This window comes from Chanos chanos, chromosome 1 (assembly GCF_902362185.1).
Source record: "Chanos chanos chromosome 1, fChaCha1.1, whole genome shotgun sequence".
Taxonomy (NCBI): Eukaryota; Metazoa; Chordata; class Actinopteri; order Gonorynchiformes; family Chanidae; genus Chanos; species Chanos chanos.
Window position 1 is genome coordinate 13,200,959 of NC_044495.1, and position 14,090 is coordinate 13,215,048.

The 14,090-nt window shown below is 40.3% G+C and overlaps 1 protein-coding gene across 3 annotated transcripts in view; it reads left to right on the forward strand.

The window, feature by feature from the left end:
* runx2a (RUNX family transcription factor 2a) overlaps nt 1-13,722 on the forward strand; it is a 39,434-nt gene extending 25,712 nt beyond the window's left edge. The window contains exons 5-7 of one of the 3 annotated variants that reach the window (XM_030768215.1): nt 8,007-8,183; nt 9,641-9,827; nt 13,221-13,722. In XM_030768215.1, the coding sequence (XP_030624075.1) occupies nt 8,007-8,183; nt 9,641-9,827; nt 13,221-13,722 (866 nt within the window). The remainder of the gene's footprint in view (nt 1-8,006; nt 8,184-9,640; nt 9,828-13,220) is intronic. The other 2 variants (XM_030768222.1, XM_030768231.1) reach the window with 2 other exon arrangements.
* The last annotated feature ends 368 nt before the right edge of the window (nt 13,723-14,090 follow it).

Sequence of the window (14,090 nt, forward strand, 5' to 3'; positions counted from 1 at the left end):
ATGTGTTTTTCTGAACTGTAGTAGAACTAGTTCAAGTTATACTCAAAACTCTTTCAATACTCTACCTGATGAAAAAAACAGAAACTCGAAGGGCAAGAAGATACAGCCAAATTTCAGTTTTCATACTAGGCCCCAGGACCTGTAAATACACACAAGCTGTGAGAATAGCTTTCATGTGGCAGAGAGGAGAACAAAGACCATACAGAAATCAGTTGCCAACAGTCAATGTTTATACTTATAACACAGTGACAATACAGCAAAGAGTCTGCAAAATGCAAACTTCTTGTGGCAGACAAATCACATGAAACCAGATTGGATTCAGTTTCATGGTAATCCAGACCGACAGAAATATTAAGACTCTGTTTTTTTTACTTCCTATTGTTTGACCTTTGCTAAGGTTTTTAGAGGCTAAATGAAGCTGGCATTTGAACATAGTTAGGTCTGGTGTTGCTGCGATATGATTGGTCTGCAAAAGACTATCTGTCCTCTCAATTAAGCCAGTGTATTCTGGTTTGGTAGTAATGATATTCAGCAATTCAGATCTGACATCTAGTTAATCTTTGATACATTTCTTTTTTTGAAGGAAATGCATGGTTGGATTTCAGAGCATGTGTCATGTCATGATACAGACCGTTGCGTTTTAAAGGAAAATGGACAACTTGCTGTCTGTCCATTCAAAGTGTAAAGTCTCTTCTGTGAAGCCTCTGTGGTTTCCTGCATGTCTATTTTGACCCTATCCTCTTCCATACCATCAATCAGCATTTTACCACCCACAATAACTTTACTATCACCTAATGCAAGCTGTTTGAAAGAACTGAGTATAGCTGAGATTCAGTATGAGCTGACTTATTTGGGGCTTTCATTGAGGATGGAACTGACAATATTCATGCCTGTCAGTATGACATGCAGCTGTTCCCAGAGGGCCCCTTCAAATTCTAAATAAGACAGAGTTTTGGCCTCTATTTTCTTTTTTTGGCTACAATATCAGTGCTATCATTTCACAGACATTTTTTAACACTCTTCTCCCTCTCGATTAACACATCTGGCAATAGACATTTGGAGTCACTTCATACCAGTGTCTGATCATCATTCATTACTGGATTAGCCATGCCCTATGGCATCACAGTGATGAACCTTTGATCTCTCTCTCTCTCTCTCTCTCTCTCTCTCTCTCTCTCTCTCTCTCTCTCTCTCCCTCTCTCTCTCACTCTCCCTCTCTCTGTGGCTCTGTCTCTCTCTTTGTTTACCCCCCCTCTCTCTTTCTCTCTCCCTCTCTCTCACTCTTCCTCTCTCTCACTTACTCTCTCTCTCTCCTGATTCATCTGTCTCTTTTCAAGCTAGTATGTTTTTTTAAGGGAAATACCAGTAGATGACTTCCAAACAAGACTTCCTGTAGCGTAAACAGTAAGGTTTTAGTGTGGAGTGTGTTTGTGCATTGTATGTTTGTGTCTGCCTGGTGAGGAAAGTTATTGATGAAGTAATTGTGACTTATTTGTCTCTTGGAGACTAGTTAAGACCTGATATCCAATTCCAGTTTATGTCCCAATACGATCCAGCTCATATTTTATTCCAAATAGCTTGCAGTTTTTTTCCTTCCAAAGAATAGTTGCTGTTATTGGTGGGAACTAAGGCTGTCATCAGTCAGAGACCTATCAGTGTAGATTAGGATTTCAGTGGAAGTACTTATTTTGTCTGAAGAAGTTTTTGCATCATGAATGGATTGAGATGATGGCCATTGAGAGGAGAAACTATTCCATGTTTAAATACCTTCTGCTCTTCATCCATATTGTGGACAGAATGTGAAACACAGCAAAAGAAACTCGTTTCCTCAAATTTGCACAGTTGGCCTCTTAAGGTACCCCCCCGCCCCCAAAAAAAAAGAGTGTTGTTGCTAGGAGTCAGGCAGGTGGCCAAGCAGGAAATGACACATGCAGAGGCATCTAATGTTGTGCAACCTCCAGTGAATCTGTTGTGAAGCTGCCTCTGCCTGCCTGTTTATGCATTCCTCCAGTCTGTAGAAGGGGTGGGGGTGGGGGCGTGTTTAGACAGTCAGACAGACAGACAGACAGACAGAGAGACACAGAGAGACAGAGAGAGACTTGTCATATTTAGCATTCATTCTGAATGGAGGGCTGATTCCTTGTGGAATTCATCTGTACATTTGGAGCCCTTGGTTAATGTTTCTCAATCATGGAAGCTTTTGATATACAAAACTGTCAAACTGTTATTCAGACTCAGTTACATGATAAATAGCCATGTGGACGCCCAGTTAAAATGGAATGCATTAGAAAGAATGATTATGTGTACAAGTCGCATATACGGTATGTGTTGTCACGTTCATTTTGTTTTTCTTTGTACTCAGATTACCCCTTGAGTACGTAAAGAATTACTTATGGTAGTGAAAAATTCAACATGGAGTCCCCTATCAAATAGGTTTTTAATTCCATTGACCTATGTAAGTACTCACATACACTCAGAGAGATGTATGTGAGAAAAAGAAACAGACAGAGAAAGGAAGAAAGTGCACAGTTGGATGACATTTACTTAGGGGTAAAATTCTATATGAGATTTTAACCAGGTATCTGTTTGAAGATGCCACTGCTGTCCAAAACAATCATATTTGATCAGTGAATGCTAGGATACACTAAAGGAAACACAGGTCCCAATTAATTGCCTGTCTTATATTTCACATATGGGCCTTTCAGACCCCTTAGTTCTGCTTTGGGCAGAGACACAAGCTAGTAGTCTGGTGCTTCAGAGTAACCATGGTGATCTTTGTTTCAAAGAAATGTTTTGATCTTGACTACATCAGCTCTGATTAGGGTAGAGGGGATGCCAAGTAAACCACTGAACTCTAATTAGTGCAGATTGATTGACTTGGCTGTTACTGGCATCATAGCTGATTTTACAACTGAAATTAAATGTTTGTACAGGACTACTCATTTAAAATGTTACAGTCTGATAAGGTATCACAGATACAGTATGATGCATTGCTTGTTTTCTATGATGACTCCATTGTGTACGCATATGGCAGCTCTTGGTTACATTGTGGTTCTCCACAGCCTAGTGTGGCTAGCCAGTAGCTAGCATTTGAGTGTTAGTGACAATGTGTTGTTATTATTTTATGGGTACTAGCCTGAACAGTTATTATTTGAAGTAATTTTTACTAATGGACTGAGAAAGGTTTGCAACTCTACATATAGAATTGTGTGTGTTACTTTGAGCATTATGTGTGACTGCATGCTTGCTAATAGTAGTATTTTTAAATGAACTACATGCTTAGATAATATCGGATATCTCTAGCCCGATTTGTTGGCAACATTTGAAGGACACCAGTCAACACAATGGGGGTGTGGGAGTGGGGATGGTATTTAACATCAGAATCAATACCCAATCATTGTAAATGTTTTCATAAACGTCAAATGAAATGAAATCCTTTCATAATAAAAGGATTTGATCTTGAAACGAGGGCTTTTTATGACTGCACTAGAAGATATTGTCAATTAGTCTCTGCAGAGACATATGGACTCAATCTATAAAACGTTTATGGAATTTTGGCTTTACTCATTGGGTTTCAAATTTGGAGGGTCTAACACAAGAGCAAGGGCTGACAAGGCACTGACAGTTTTTGTTTGCCTTTCTGAGTGTAAGATGCTTCATTCTGGGTTATCATTGACTAATGTCAGTATTTTAGAGACACTGGAAGCGTCCTGTCAAATTTTCATTCCCAATCTTAATACATTGCAGGACAAAGTCATAATACATAATGCAGTATCATTCACTTAGCAAATCAAAGATTGATGTGTTTTGGTGTTAAATTTTATTACTAATAATTCTGAGCTGTGATTAGCTAGAGAGGAACATTTTGACTACTGAGCAGTAGTGAGCTGTTAGTCTTAATGGCGCATTGTATCTGCTGGGAGATGAGAAATGCATATAGCCTTTCCCTGGCTTGTGTTTTGACACCCATGAGGAGAGCTGGAAAAGCACTGTTGTCTTCTACAGGAGCCCTGTAGCCAGACAGCCTTTAAAGCTTCACTATGTTTGTCAGTTTTAGGAGTATGGTAAATGATGTCACAGCTCCTCCTTTAAAGACAGTTCACTGTCTTCTTTCTCCCTCCCTCCCTCCCTCTCTCACTCTCTTTCTCTCTCTCTCTCTCTCTCTCTCGCTCTCTCTTTCTCTCCACTACTCTCTTTCAAAGTGTACTAACATGCTTCAGAGTATTTTTTTGCATAACAGCTTTGGCACCCATTGCTGATTAAACTGTTTACATTGCCAAGCAGCTCTAATTTCCCATGTGAGAAATGAATATTAGTTGAAAACTTGTATAGCGTCTCCTGCCTTTGAACATTCAATGCATGTCCCAACAGGTAGGCATAAACACACACACACACACACAGTCAGACTCCAAGACAAAAGAAAGCACAGGGCATTTGAAAATAAACCGCCTTTCAGGAAAGCTAGCATAAAATATTCAGTTGTACTTTCCTTGTACACATTTCCAAGTAAGAACTGAGTTTAAGAAAAGTATGTTACTGTTACTGTTGGCAAAGAGGCAACTGTGAGCTCTGTATCATCGACAGCAAGCTGACAGCTTGGACTAAGCCATACAGTAGGGTAAAATCACCTTGTTTTTTTCCTTCACAGAGCTGTATTGTGCTACTCTGCTAGAGACTAACCCCCTCAGATGAGAAAAGGACAGCCTTAAGACGTTGAGCTGACATTTCTAAGCCCAAATTTTCCATTTGTTACAATGTCAGAATTGTGAAATACATATTCATGTTAAATAGACCTCAGTAGACCTCACAGTGAATCAAAAGCCTTTACAAGTAATCTTGATAAAATTTCAAACTCAGTTTGTATCCCAACCATTTTCTTATGCACTTTTCATTGTAGGCTATAAGCTAATTGATGTTTTGGCTATTTGGCTATCTACTGTCTTTCTAACTAATATGAGTCGAAATTCTGGAGAACTTATTTGTGTTGTGATGTCTGATTCTTGTCTGATTCTTGAATGCAGTCCATCGACTTATGACACTCTGGTAGCACATATGTGCCCTTTCTTGGCTTGCATTGCTTCCTGAAAACTGGAACACACAGACCACACAAGCTACTGGCAAGAATCCAGTGCTGCTTGGCTGGCTTCATCTCTCTAATTCTCTCTACTCTCTCTCTCTCTCTCTCTCTCTCTCTCTCTCTCTGTTTTTCTCGTCCTCACTCCCTCATTTCCCTCCCTGTTCTTCGTGTTGCCATCTCTTCATATTCTCCGGGTGGGCAAGCGTTTGGCCCGGTTCGCCTTTTCTCTCTTTTTTTTCGCGCTTGCTGATTTAACAGGCTCCTTGTGCAAAGCAGCCATATGAAATAATCCATTGTTTCATTCTTCAGAGGAGTCAACCCTCCCCACAGCACAGCAATTAAAGAAATGAAATCTAGACGCATGTATGTTTCCCTTTCTTCTTCCATGCGTTTTATTCCTGGTGTCGCCACGGCATGATTGATGCTCTCTGACGGCCAGAGCTGATATTTGATGTTGAAAGCGTGCTAGTGTTTAACGAGATGGGCTTATTATTGCAGGTCATAGTGCTATCACATGACAAATTTCACATTCAAGGCAGGAGCGACTGCCAGAAATACAGCCTTGCACTGTTTATGTGTCAATATTATTTACTGTGTCTTCTACATGAAAAGACAAAGCTTTCACAGTTTTTTTTTTTTTTTTTCAACCGAAAGAATTTCAGTGTCCTGTCTTTACTGCCCTGAGTCATTTTATTGGCCTGTGTTTTTTTTTTCACCAGAGGAGAATTTGTCTGCTGTCTCAAAACTGTTGTGAGCACAGAGGAACTTTGCTAGATCATTGCTCAGGTTTTAATCAGCTGCACAGTCAATGGGAGTGTGTCCTCTCCAGACTCTACGATCCTTGATTCATTCTGCTCGTTTTTGGCACAGTTGTAAAACATTTTTGCGCCTTTGTTCCACATCTAATGGAGACCACAAAGGAATTTGTTTAAAAGCGCCAGATCACTTAAATTAATGCTCTCGCTTGTTATGCCCTCTGGATGTGTAGGTTGGTAATATTGACCACAGAATTTTACTTTAAAATTGGTGAAGATTTTGAGAAACTTGTGATTGAACAGTTAAGTTTTTTGTTTTGTTTTTTTTTAAACTGCAATCTGCTTTGAAGTCTTCTCAACACACTTTTCAATGTTCCGTTATTATCATACTTTTGTCTATCATGTATGAACACTTTGATGGTGTTTAGGTTCATAATGAACTTTGATCAGTGCTGTTTTTCCATGCGTTTGAAGTGCTGACAGTGTGGATGATCACAGTCATCAAAAGAATAAATACTCCAATTGCTCTGATTGTAGGTAGAACCAAGGAAGGTTCAACCTACAAGTGTCACTGTACAACACACAATTGCACATTCATATATATATATATATATATATATATATATATATATATATATATATATATTATGTGTGTGCTACAAAACACACACACACACGCACACACAAAAACAATCCTTATGCTTTAGCATGTTTGTTAACTTCTGTTCCTCATACTTTAACATGTTAACTTCCACACATCCATGAAGACCCTGAGGTGTAATTGTAAAACCATTACGTTTAGTAAAATGAGATTAAACTGATTCTCCTTTTCAGCTGTCATGGAAGTAGGGTGTTTCTCCCTCTCTCTCTCTCTCTCTCTCTCTCTCTCTCTGTGTGCATGTGTGTTTGTGTGTGTGTGTGTGTGTTATGTATTCCCTTTTGCTTTTCATATGTAGGGAATGCCCAAAGGGATTGCACTCACAGAAAGCCCAAAACTGCTCCTAGTTGTTCATACAGCAGACATCCTTTTCAATGAGGACTCCTTCTCACAAAGTGCTGTTTGCTCAGCTAAGCACTCAGCACAATCAGGTTTTGCAAGATTGGAGGTAGCTGACTTTGGCTTTGCCAGCTGGAGCTTTGCCAAGCTTCAGCAGGAGGTTCACTTCTCTTCTGTTTGATATTTACTTTACTGCCATTCAGGAGAGCCAGCCGGGCTCGGACAGACAGGCACACTCTGAGAGAGGAGATGAGAGGAGAGAGGGAAGAAAGAAAAATATAAAAAACAGAAGGATTTGACTGTACAGAGTCCTTCTTTTTAGCTTGTATTCTTCTTCTGTATTGGCTCGAATGTTTGTTTTCCAGTGAGTGTGAGACTCTTTGGTGCTTTATTGCAGGAGTCGTTGTTCCATGAATGGCTCCCAGTGCTATGTTGGTCCACTCACACACTCTCTCAGAGGAAACAGTGAGTGGCCTGAGCCCACGGGGAGGTGGGCATGGCGTGACTAGCTCTCTTTAACAAGAGGATGAGTTTCTCCATTTTAAGAGGGAATGAATGAATAAGAATTAACACTTCATTTTTTTACCCGTGACGTGTGTTCTTATTCTCAGGAAGTGTTGGAGATTATCAGATGGTTTTAAGACCATTTAGAATTTCTGCAAGTCATTTGTGATTGTGTGTGTGTGTGTGTGTGTGTGTGTGTGTGGTCATGTGGCTGAATGTTCCAGAGATAAACAACACATTTGGACCAAGCATGACAGTTTCTTTATTTTATTTATTTTTTAATTGATGATTGCAAGATTTGCAAATGATTAAAGATGAGTGTTCAGATTTGTTCTGCAGTCTTTGGGCACCAACAGATCTCAAAAGCTTTATTTCATACCCTGTGGTACTGGGTTAACACCCTTGTTGTGTCGATTCTCTAACTGCATTCGTACCATGGAAAGTGACTCATTTTAACCATGGGACTTTAACTTCAGATATTCTGTTCTTCATTGTGTGTGTTCTGTTTTACAGGGAAAGAGGACCAACCAAATTAGTTTCAATATTAGTTCACCAAAGGAAATATTGAATACTAACACAATTTTGCAGCTCAGTTGTCATGAATATCATTTAAGTGTCTGTGTCTGTGTCTGTGTGCGCTTGTGTGTGTGTGTGTGTGTGTGTGATTGCTCAGGACACAGACAGAAGCTGGAAGATTCCCCAAAACCAGGCCTGTTCTCTGAGCGCCTAAGTGAATTAGAACGCCTCAGACAGACCACAATGAGGGTTGCCGTGCCAACACAGAGCCCCCGCCCATCCCTTAACAGTGCTTCAAACTCTTTCAACCCGCAGGGACAAACTCAAATCTCAGGTAAAAGTGAAGAGGAAAATTTCTTCTGACAAATCCTCTCACTTCCCAAATTCTTTTCTTTACGATGCCTAGAAATTACTCTCAGATCAAACTTTTGACCTTAAGAGAGAAATGGTGAGTTGAGGTTTCACACTTTGCTCTATTTGCTAAGCTCACACTGGTGTGTAGAGAGGTTGAGCTAACATCAGTTTGAATCACTGAATGTCTGGGATTTTGATAAAACAAAGATAATGGAGCGAGTTTCAAGAGAAGGAAATGAGATAAATGTGTATAAAGAGCAACGCAAGCTCTCTTGAGATTGCCCAGCTACACTAGAAATATTCTGGAAATACTCTAGAAAAGCTCTGAAAAGGAGAGGCTCATTCCGACAGGAGTGACGGAAGACTGAGACCGGCTTTCACGGCGGCCTAATAGCCATGTATCCAATTTCAGAAGTGCGTGTGTAATTTCTGATGCGTCTATAATTTGACACAATTTGGTTTTGGTGTGTGTGAATGGCAAGAGATGAAATGAAATGCCAGACTGACTGAAAGACTGGAAGTTAGTCAGAGCTGACTGGAGACACACAATTCTGAGGCAATTTGACAACTAAAACATGAAGAGCACAATGTGACCATTTCACAAGCTGTGACTGACTTTACGTAATGTTTGTGTTTCTGTAACTATCTGCTGGTACATGTTCTTAGAGATATGGTGAGCATAGTGTGCATAGAACAAATCTAGAAACTTTCCTTTTATGTAATGGATCTGGGCTGCAATCTTATTACATTTGCATCTTGTTTAGCTGATGAAATCACGTTTATTTTGCTTTGTTTGCCTGAACATTTTTGGTAGTTGTTATATTTACAGCTGTTATTTTCACTATGGGCGCACTGTTGATCTGATTTCTATCAAACACAATTTACCTCTGTGGTAAATATAAATGTTTACCGTTTTCTTGGACACACTCCAGTTCTTCTGTCTCTGTGTTGATGGTGCATTTACTGAGTCAACCTAAAAACTAGCAGGGAGATATTCCTGGCTTATTCTGTACACTGTTTTAATGAATCCATGTGCACATGGAGGACTCTTCAGCCAAACAATACCCAGTCATGTCTGAACAATTAAAGAATGTGATGACATTTGCGATGCAAATGTGACTGGCATTCCCAACCACCACAGGTGATTACATGGAACAGATGCACTGAAAACACTGAAGCATATAAAGCATATTTGAATTCTCCCTTTTTCTCTATTCAGTATTGAGGTACTGTTATTTTTCCTGTTTGAGAAACTCAGCCTGCAGAACAGTATCATGTTTCGTTTTGTTCAGATATAAAAAAGTAACGCTGTTAAAATATGAAAGGGTTTTTGAAGCCCCCGCCCCTTCATAGCGGTGCGAATTCTGTTTTTTACTGGGATCCTCTTGTCTTTTGTCTTTCTCTCAGTCTCTTTCTCCATCTCGTTTATAAATTCAGATCCCCGGCAGGCGCAGTCATCTCCTCCCTGGTCGTATGAACAGCCCTACACTCCTTACCTGAGCCAGATGCCGTCCCCATCAATCCACTCCACCACTCCGCTCTCCTCCACCCGAGCTACGGGTCTCCCAGCCATCAGCGATGTGCCAAGACGCCTCTCAGGTACACACATCCACACCCAGATAGCATCACACCTGCAAACCCAGGGCTGCTTTTCAGTTTTAAGAAATATTTTTTGTTTTTGTTCTAAGTATAAACACACACACACACACACACACACACATATATATGTATATATATATACATATATGTTTGTGTGTGTTTATTTCTAGTATGTGGCCAAACTCTAATGACACAGAGTTTGGCCACATACTAACTGAAGTGAAATCTGATTCCAATAGCTGTGAACATTAATAAAAACTTTTGTCCAAATCTCTTGACTGGACTACACTAAGGCTACATCAAAACAGATTTTTCCCACTCTTCAGTTTTTGCTTTTTGGCTTTGTAAGCGTTTGTGCTTGGAAAGCACGCCCAAGGGCAAATGTCTTCCAACCAATAGCACCTTTTAAAAATAGAGAGAAAATGAAAGAATATCTCTCCTTCCCCCCGCCCCATCACTAACATTCGGGGCTTTGAACTTGAGAGAGAAGCTCCCTTTGAAACAAGCTTGAAAAGGAACAATAAAAAAGAATAGAGTTTCTGACTCACGCAGCCCAGTAGACTGTTTGACTGCAAAAACATCAGCTGAAAGAGTGGAAAAGGGCCCTCACAATTATGCCTTTGCTAAATGAATAAGCACTCTCTTTTGTGTCGTCCCCCCCACCCCCCCACTCCTTTTTTTGAAACAAACATGCAGTCGAGTTTCTCGTCAATACACCTGTTTGACTCTCTGCCAGGATGTTTTTGAACTCCCTCTCTCTCATAACCCCCCTCCCCTCTTTCTACTCTCCACCCTAACTATTTTCTTTGAGCCTGGAGCGAATGTGAAAGTTTAAATGACTCCACGGTGTGGCTGCTCATTGCCTGCCTTTTTGAACCCCGGCCAACTGCCTTGTTGGGTTTGATTAGTTTAGATTTCACCCCGCTTTCATCTTGGACATGTCAGCCTTTGTTCTTTCCTCAAAGAGACACACGCACCTCTTGGTCCTAACGCCCCCTATTCTTCCTTTCTGAATGCTTGTGAATGTGCCTTCGACTAGCAGAAATGTCCCATTACAATGCATTGGGAGCAGCTGCTAAGCTGTCCAGCTTTGCGTTCTTCCATTCCTCTTAAACCCCAGGGTCATATTACACTGAACCTCTTTGACTCTTTCACCCAATCAAAAGCAGCCCAGACACTCTTGACTGATGAGGGTACTGATGAAGGCATGTGCAAGAATATGTTGGAGAAAATGAATTATTAAAGCTGCCTGTATTGTTCTATATGTCCATAAATTTCCCTCCCTCTTTACATCAGAAGAGCTTTGCTGAACTAAACTGAACAAAGCCATTTCTTTTGTCTCCTTGCGCATTTATAACATTCACGTCAAACCTTTGAAGCTATGGCTTTTTTTTTTTTAAATGACTTTGCTGTGACTTTGGAGGAATTATATTTACGTTTCTTTTTTTTTTCACCAGAGCTTTGATAAAGGTGTTTGTGTTCAAATGCCTCCACATCTTCAGCACACATGTAAGATTCTGTTTAGGTTCCTTTCAGTTAAGTAGTAATGAAGTAGTAATGTCACAATAATCATGCCGATGAAAAGTGGGTAGGTTGGCAAATTCTAAATTTGTATCTTACACTGCTTACTCTCGCCCCTCCTACATGACTTGAGAGTTCTCAGGGTAGAGAAATTGTGGATGTTCGTTTACACAATGGTTTTGGCCAAAGAACGTGTCAAACGGTGCCTCTGATAGTATTTCCTGTTTGATTTGAAACAGCAGGCATCTGATACTGTGAGGAGACAGTATGCTCCTGATTGGCCACACATGCTCTCAAAAGTGTGCAAAGCTGTCACTCAAGGCCTCGTAAACAGACACACCAACACGTAGACACAAAGGATGCTCGAGCATTGTATCTCAGCAAGAGAGGAGAAAAGAGGGAGTTTCACTCATTCTCACCTCTTTGGTTGAGTGTTCTGGTAGCCACAGGTTATTAGTGGTTTCTAATTTTTTGGAAAAGCCAGCAGAGGGTCTGAGAGAGCAGATCTGCCTCTTCTTTCTCTGGCTAATCGCAGACATGTAACCACATCTGAGGAGCCTCATTATGCATCGCATGGAAACTGTTTTTTCCTGAGAGCGTTTCCATATGTGCTCCCGGTTTATCCTCAACATTTTTTTGTTACTTTGATATTCATTCAGTTACATTTGTAGACACACACTAGAACCTTACACACTAAAACAATTCACTGTTTTTTTTTCTATTACGATAATGCGCACACACCAAACCACGCACAAACACACACACACGCACACGCAGCCACACTCACACACAGACACACACACACAAAATCACAAAATAAAAAATGATTAATACCTTTCTTCTTATCTGATCTAGTTTGGAAGTGTGTGTGCATGGGTGTGTATGTGGGAAGCGTGGGTGTGGGTTAGTGACAGATAGATGAAGTAAAAGTCACTGAGACTAAAAGGTTGTTAGAGATACACATGAAGAGTCCTTAATATGCAAATAGTTGAATCACAGCAATGTACAGAGTAAGCCAAGAATGCCTTCCTGTTTGTTTTTCACACTGATCCGGCAAGTACACAGTCAGCACAGTGGGAGAGGAACTGGAGTGTGTCCAAGAAAATGGCAAGCATTTATATTAACCACAGAAGTAAATTGTGTTTGATAGAAATCAGATCAACAGTGCACCAAAAGTGAAAATAACAGCTGTAAAAATAACAACTTTTGAAAATATTTGGACAAACACAATAAAATTAAGGTGATTTCATCAACTAAACGAGTTGCAAATCTAATAAAAGAAGAATTCAGATTTGTTACATAAAAGCAAAAAGTTAAGAGTATTCTAGATTCATTTTAGAGGCTCACTGATTTTAATATGTACATGGATGCTAAAAAAAAAGTTCACTGAACCATATATTGAACCACATTTAGTGAGTTGAGTTTGGTTTGGTGAAAAGGCATCAGTCCTATCCAAGCATAGCATCTCTTGTGGTAGTATTAAGGCTCAATCAAAATTATATGACATAAATGTGAGCCAGATTTTACTATTAAGATATAATACTGCTGTCACTATTACAGCAAAACCAGTATTGTTCTACATAGATGGTAGCTAGACAAACTATTGTCGAACAAGTGCAAATTGTGTATGAATGATATTTACTGGTTTATTATTTTACTGTAAGACCTGAAGATGAACGCCCAAAGAATGTTATTTTGAAAGTGTGTGAGACTGCCCCCTTTTGTTAAAGGTGCTAAATACACTGTCATTAATATTTGTTCATATTTTAGCCTGATTTCAGCTTACTTCAAATTTCAGCTTACTTCAACTAGAGTAGAGGTGTTACTTGCACAAGAATTACCATCCACCTTTTAATATGGTACTTCCTTCTGGTCATTTTTTTTTCTTTTTTTCCACCTCAGGTACATCTGATCTGAGCCCATTCTCTGCTGATCCTCGCCAGTTTGAACGGCAGTTTGCGGGCCTTTCCTCTCTCACTGAGAGTCGTTTCTCCAGTCCTAGAATGCACTACCCAGCCACGTTCACTTACACACCCACACCGGTGACTTCGGGAATGTCTCTCGGCATGTCCACCACGACCCACTATCACACCTACCTGCCTCCACCCTATCCTGGCTCCACCCAAAACCAAAGTGGGCCCTTCCAGACCAGCAGCACTCCTTATCTTTACTATGGTGCTTCGTCCGGGTCGTACCAATTTTCCATGGTACCCGGGGGTGATAGATCGCCCACCAGAATGCTGCCACCGTGCACTAGTGCCTCCACTGGCAGCTCTCTCATTAACCCCAACCTACCCAATCAGACGGAGGGGACGGAGGCAGACGGCAGCCACAGCAGCTCCCCTACAGTGCTTAACTCCAGTGGACGACTGGATGAAGCTGTATGGCGACCATATTAAGAAGGCACTATGGTAGCCATGTTGAGAAGGGAAAATCCGGGAGGGAAATGAGATCTGGGTGCGTCAGCTCTAACTGTCATGATCAATCATTTTTTTTGAAGCACAAACTCTTATGAGAAATAATGATAACTATAGTAATATTTTGGCTTGCAAAATCGCTTTACACTGACTTTTTGTTTTTCTTTTGTAACTTAAAAAGAGCCCTAACTGGGAATAATACAAGGCATTATTTGAATATACCTGACATTCCACTGCTCAATGAGTGATAGCTGTACAATTCAGTCAGTCATTGCATTTAACTAACTGACATAAAGAAGAAGTTTCATCGTCACATTTATGCGTCCTCCAGGCAGGCTACCTTTTTTGTA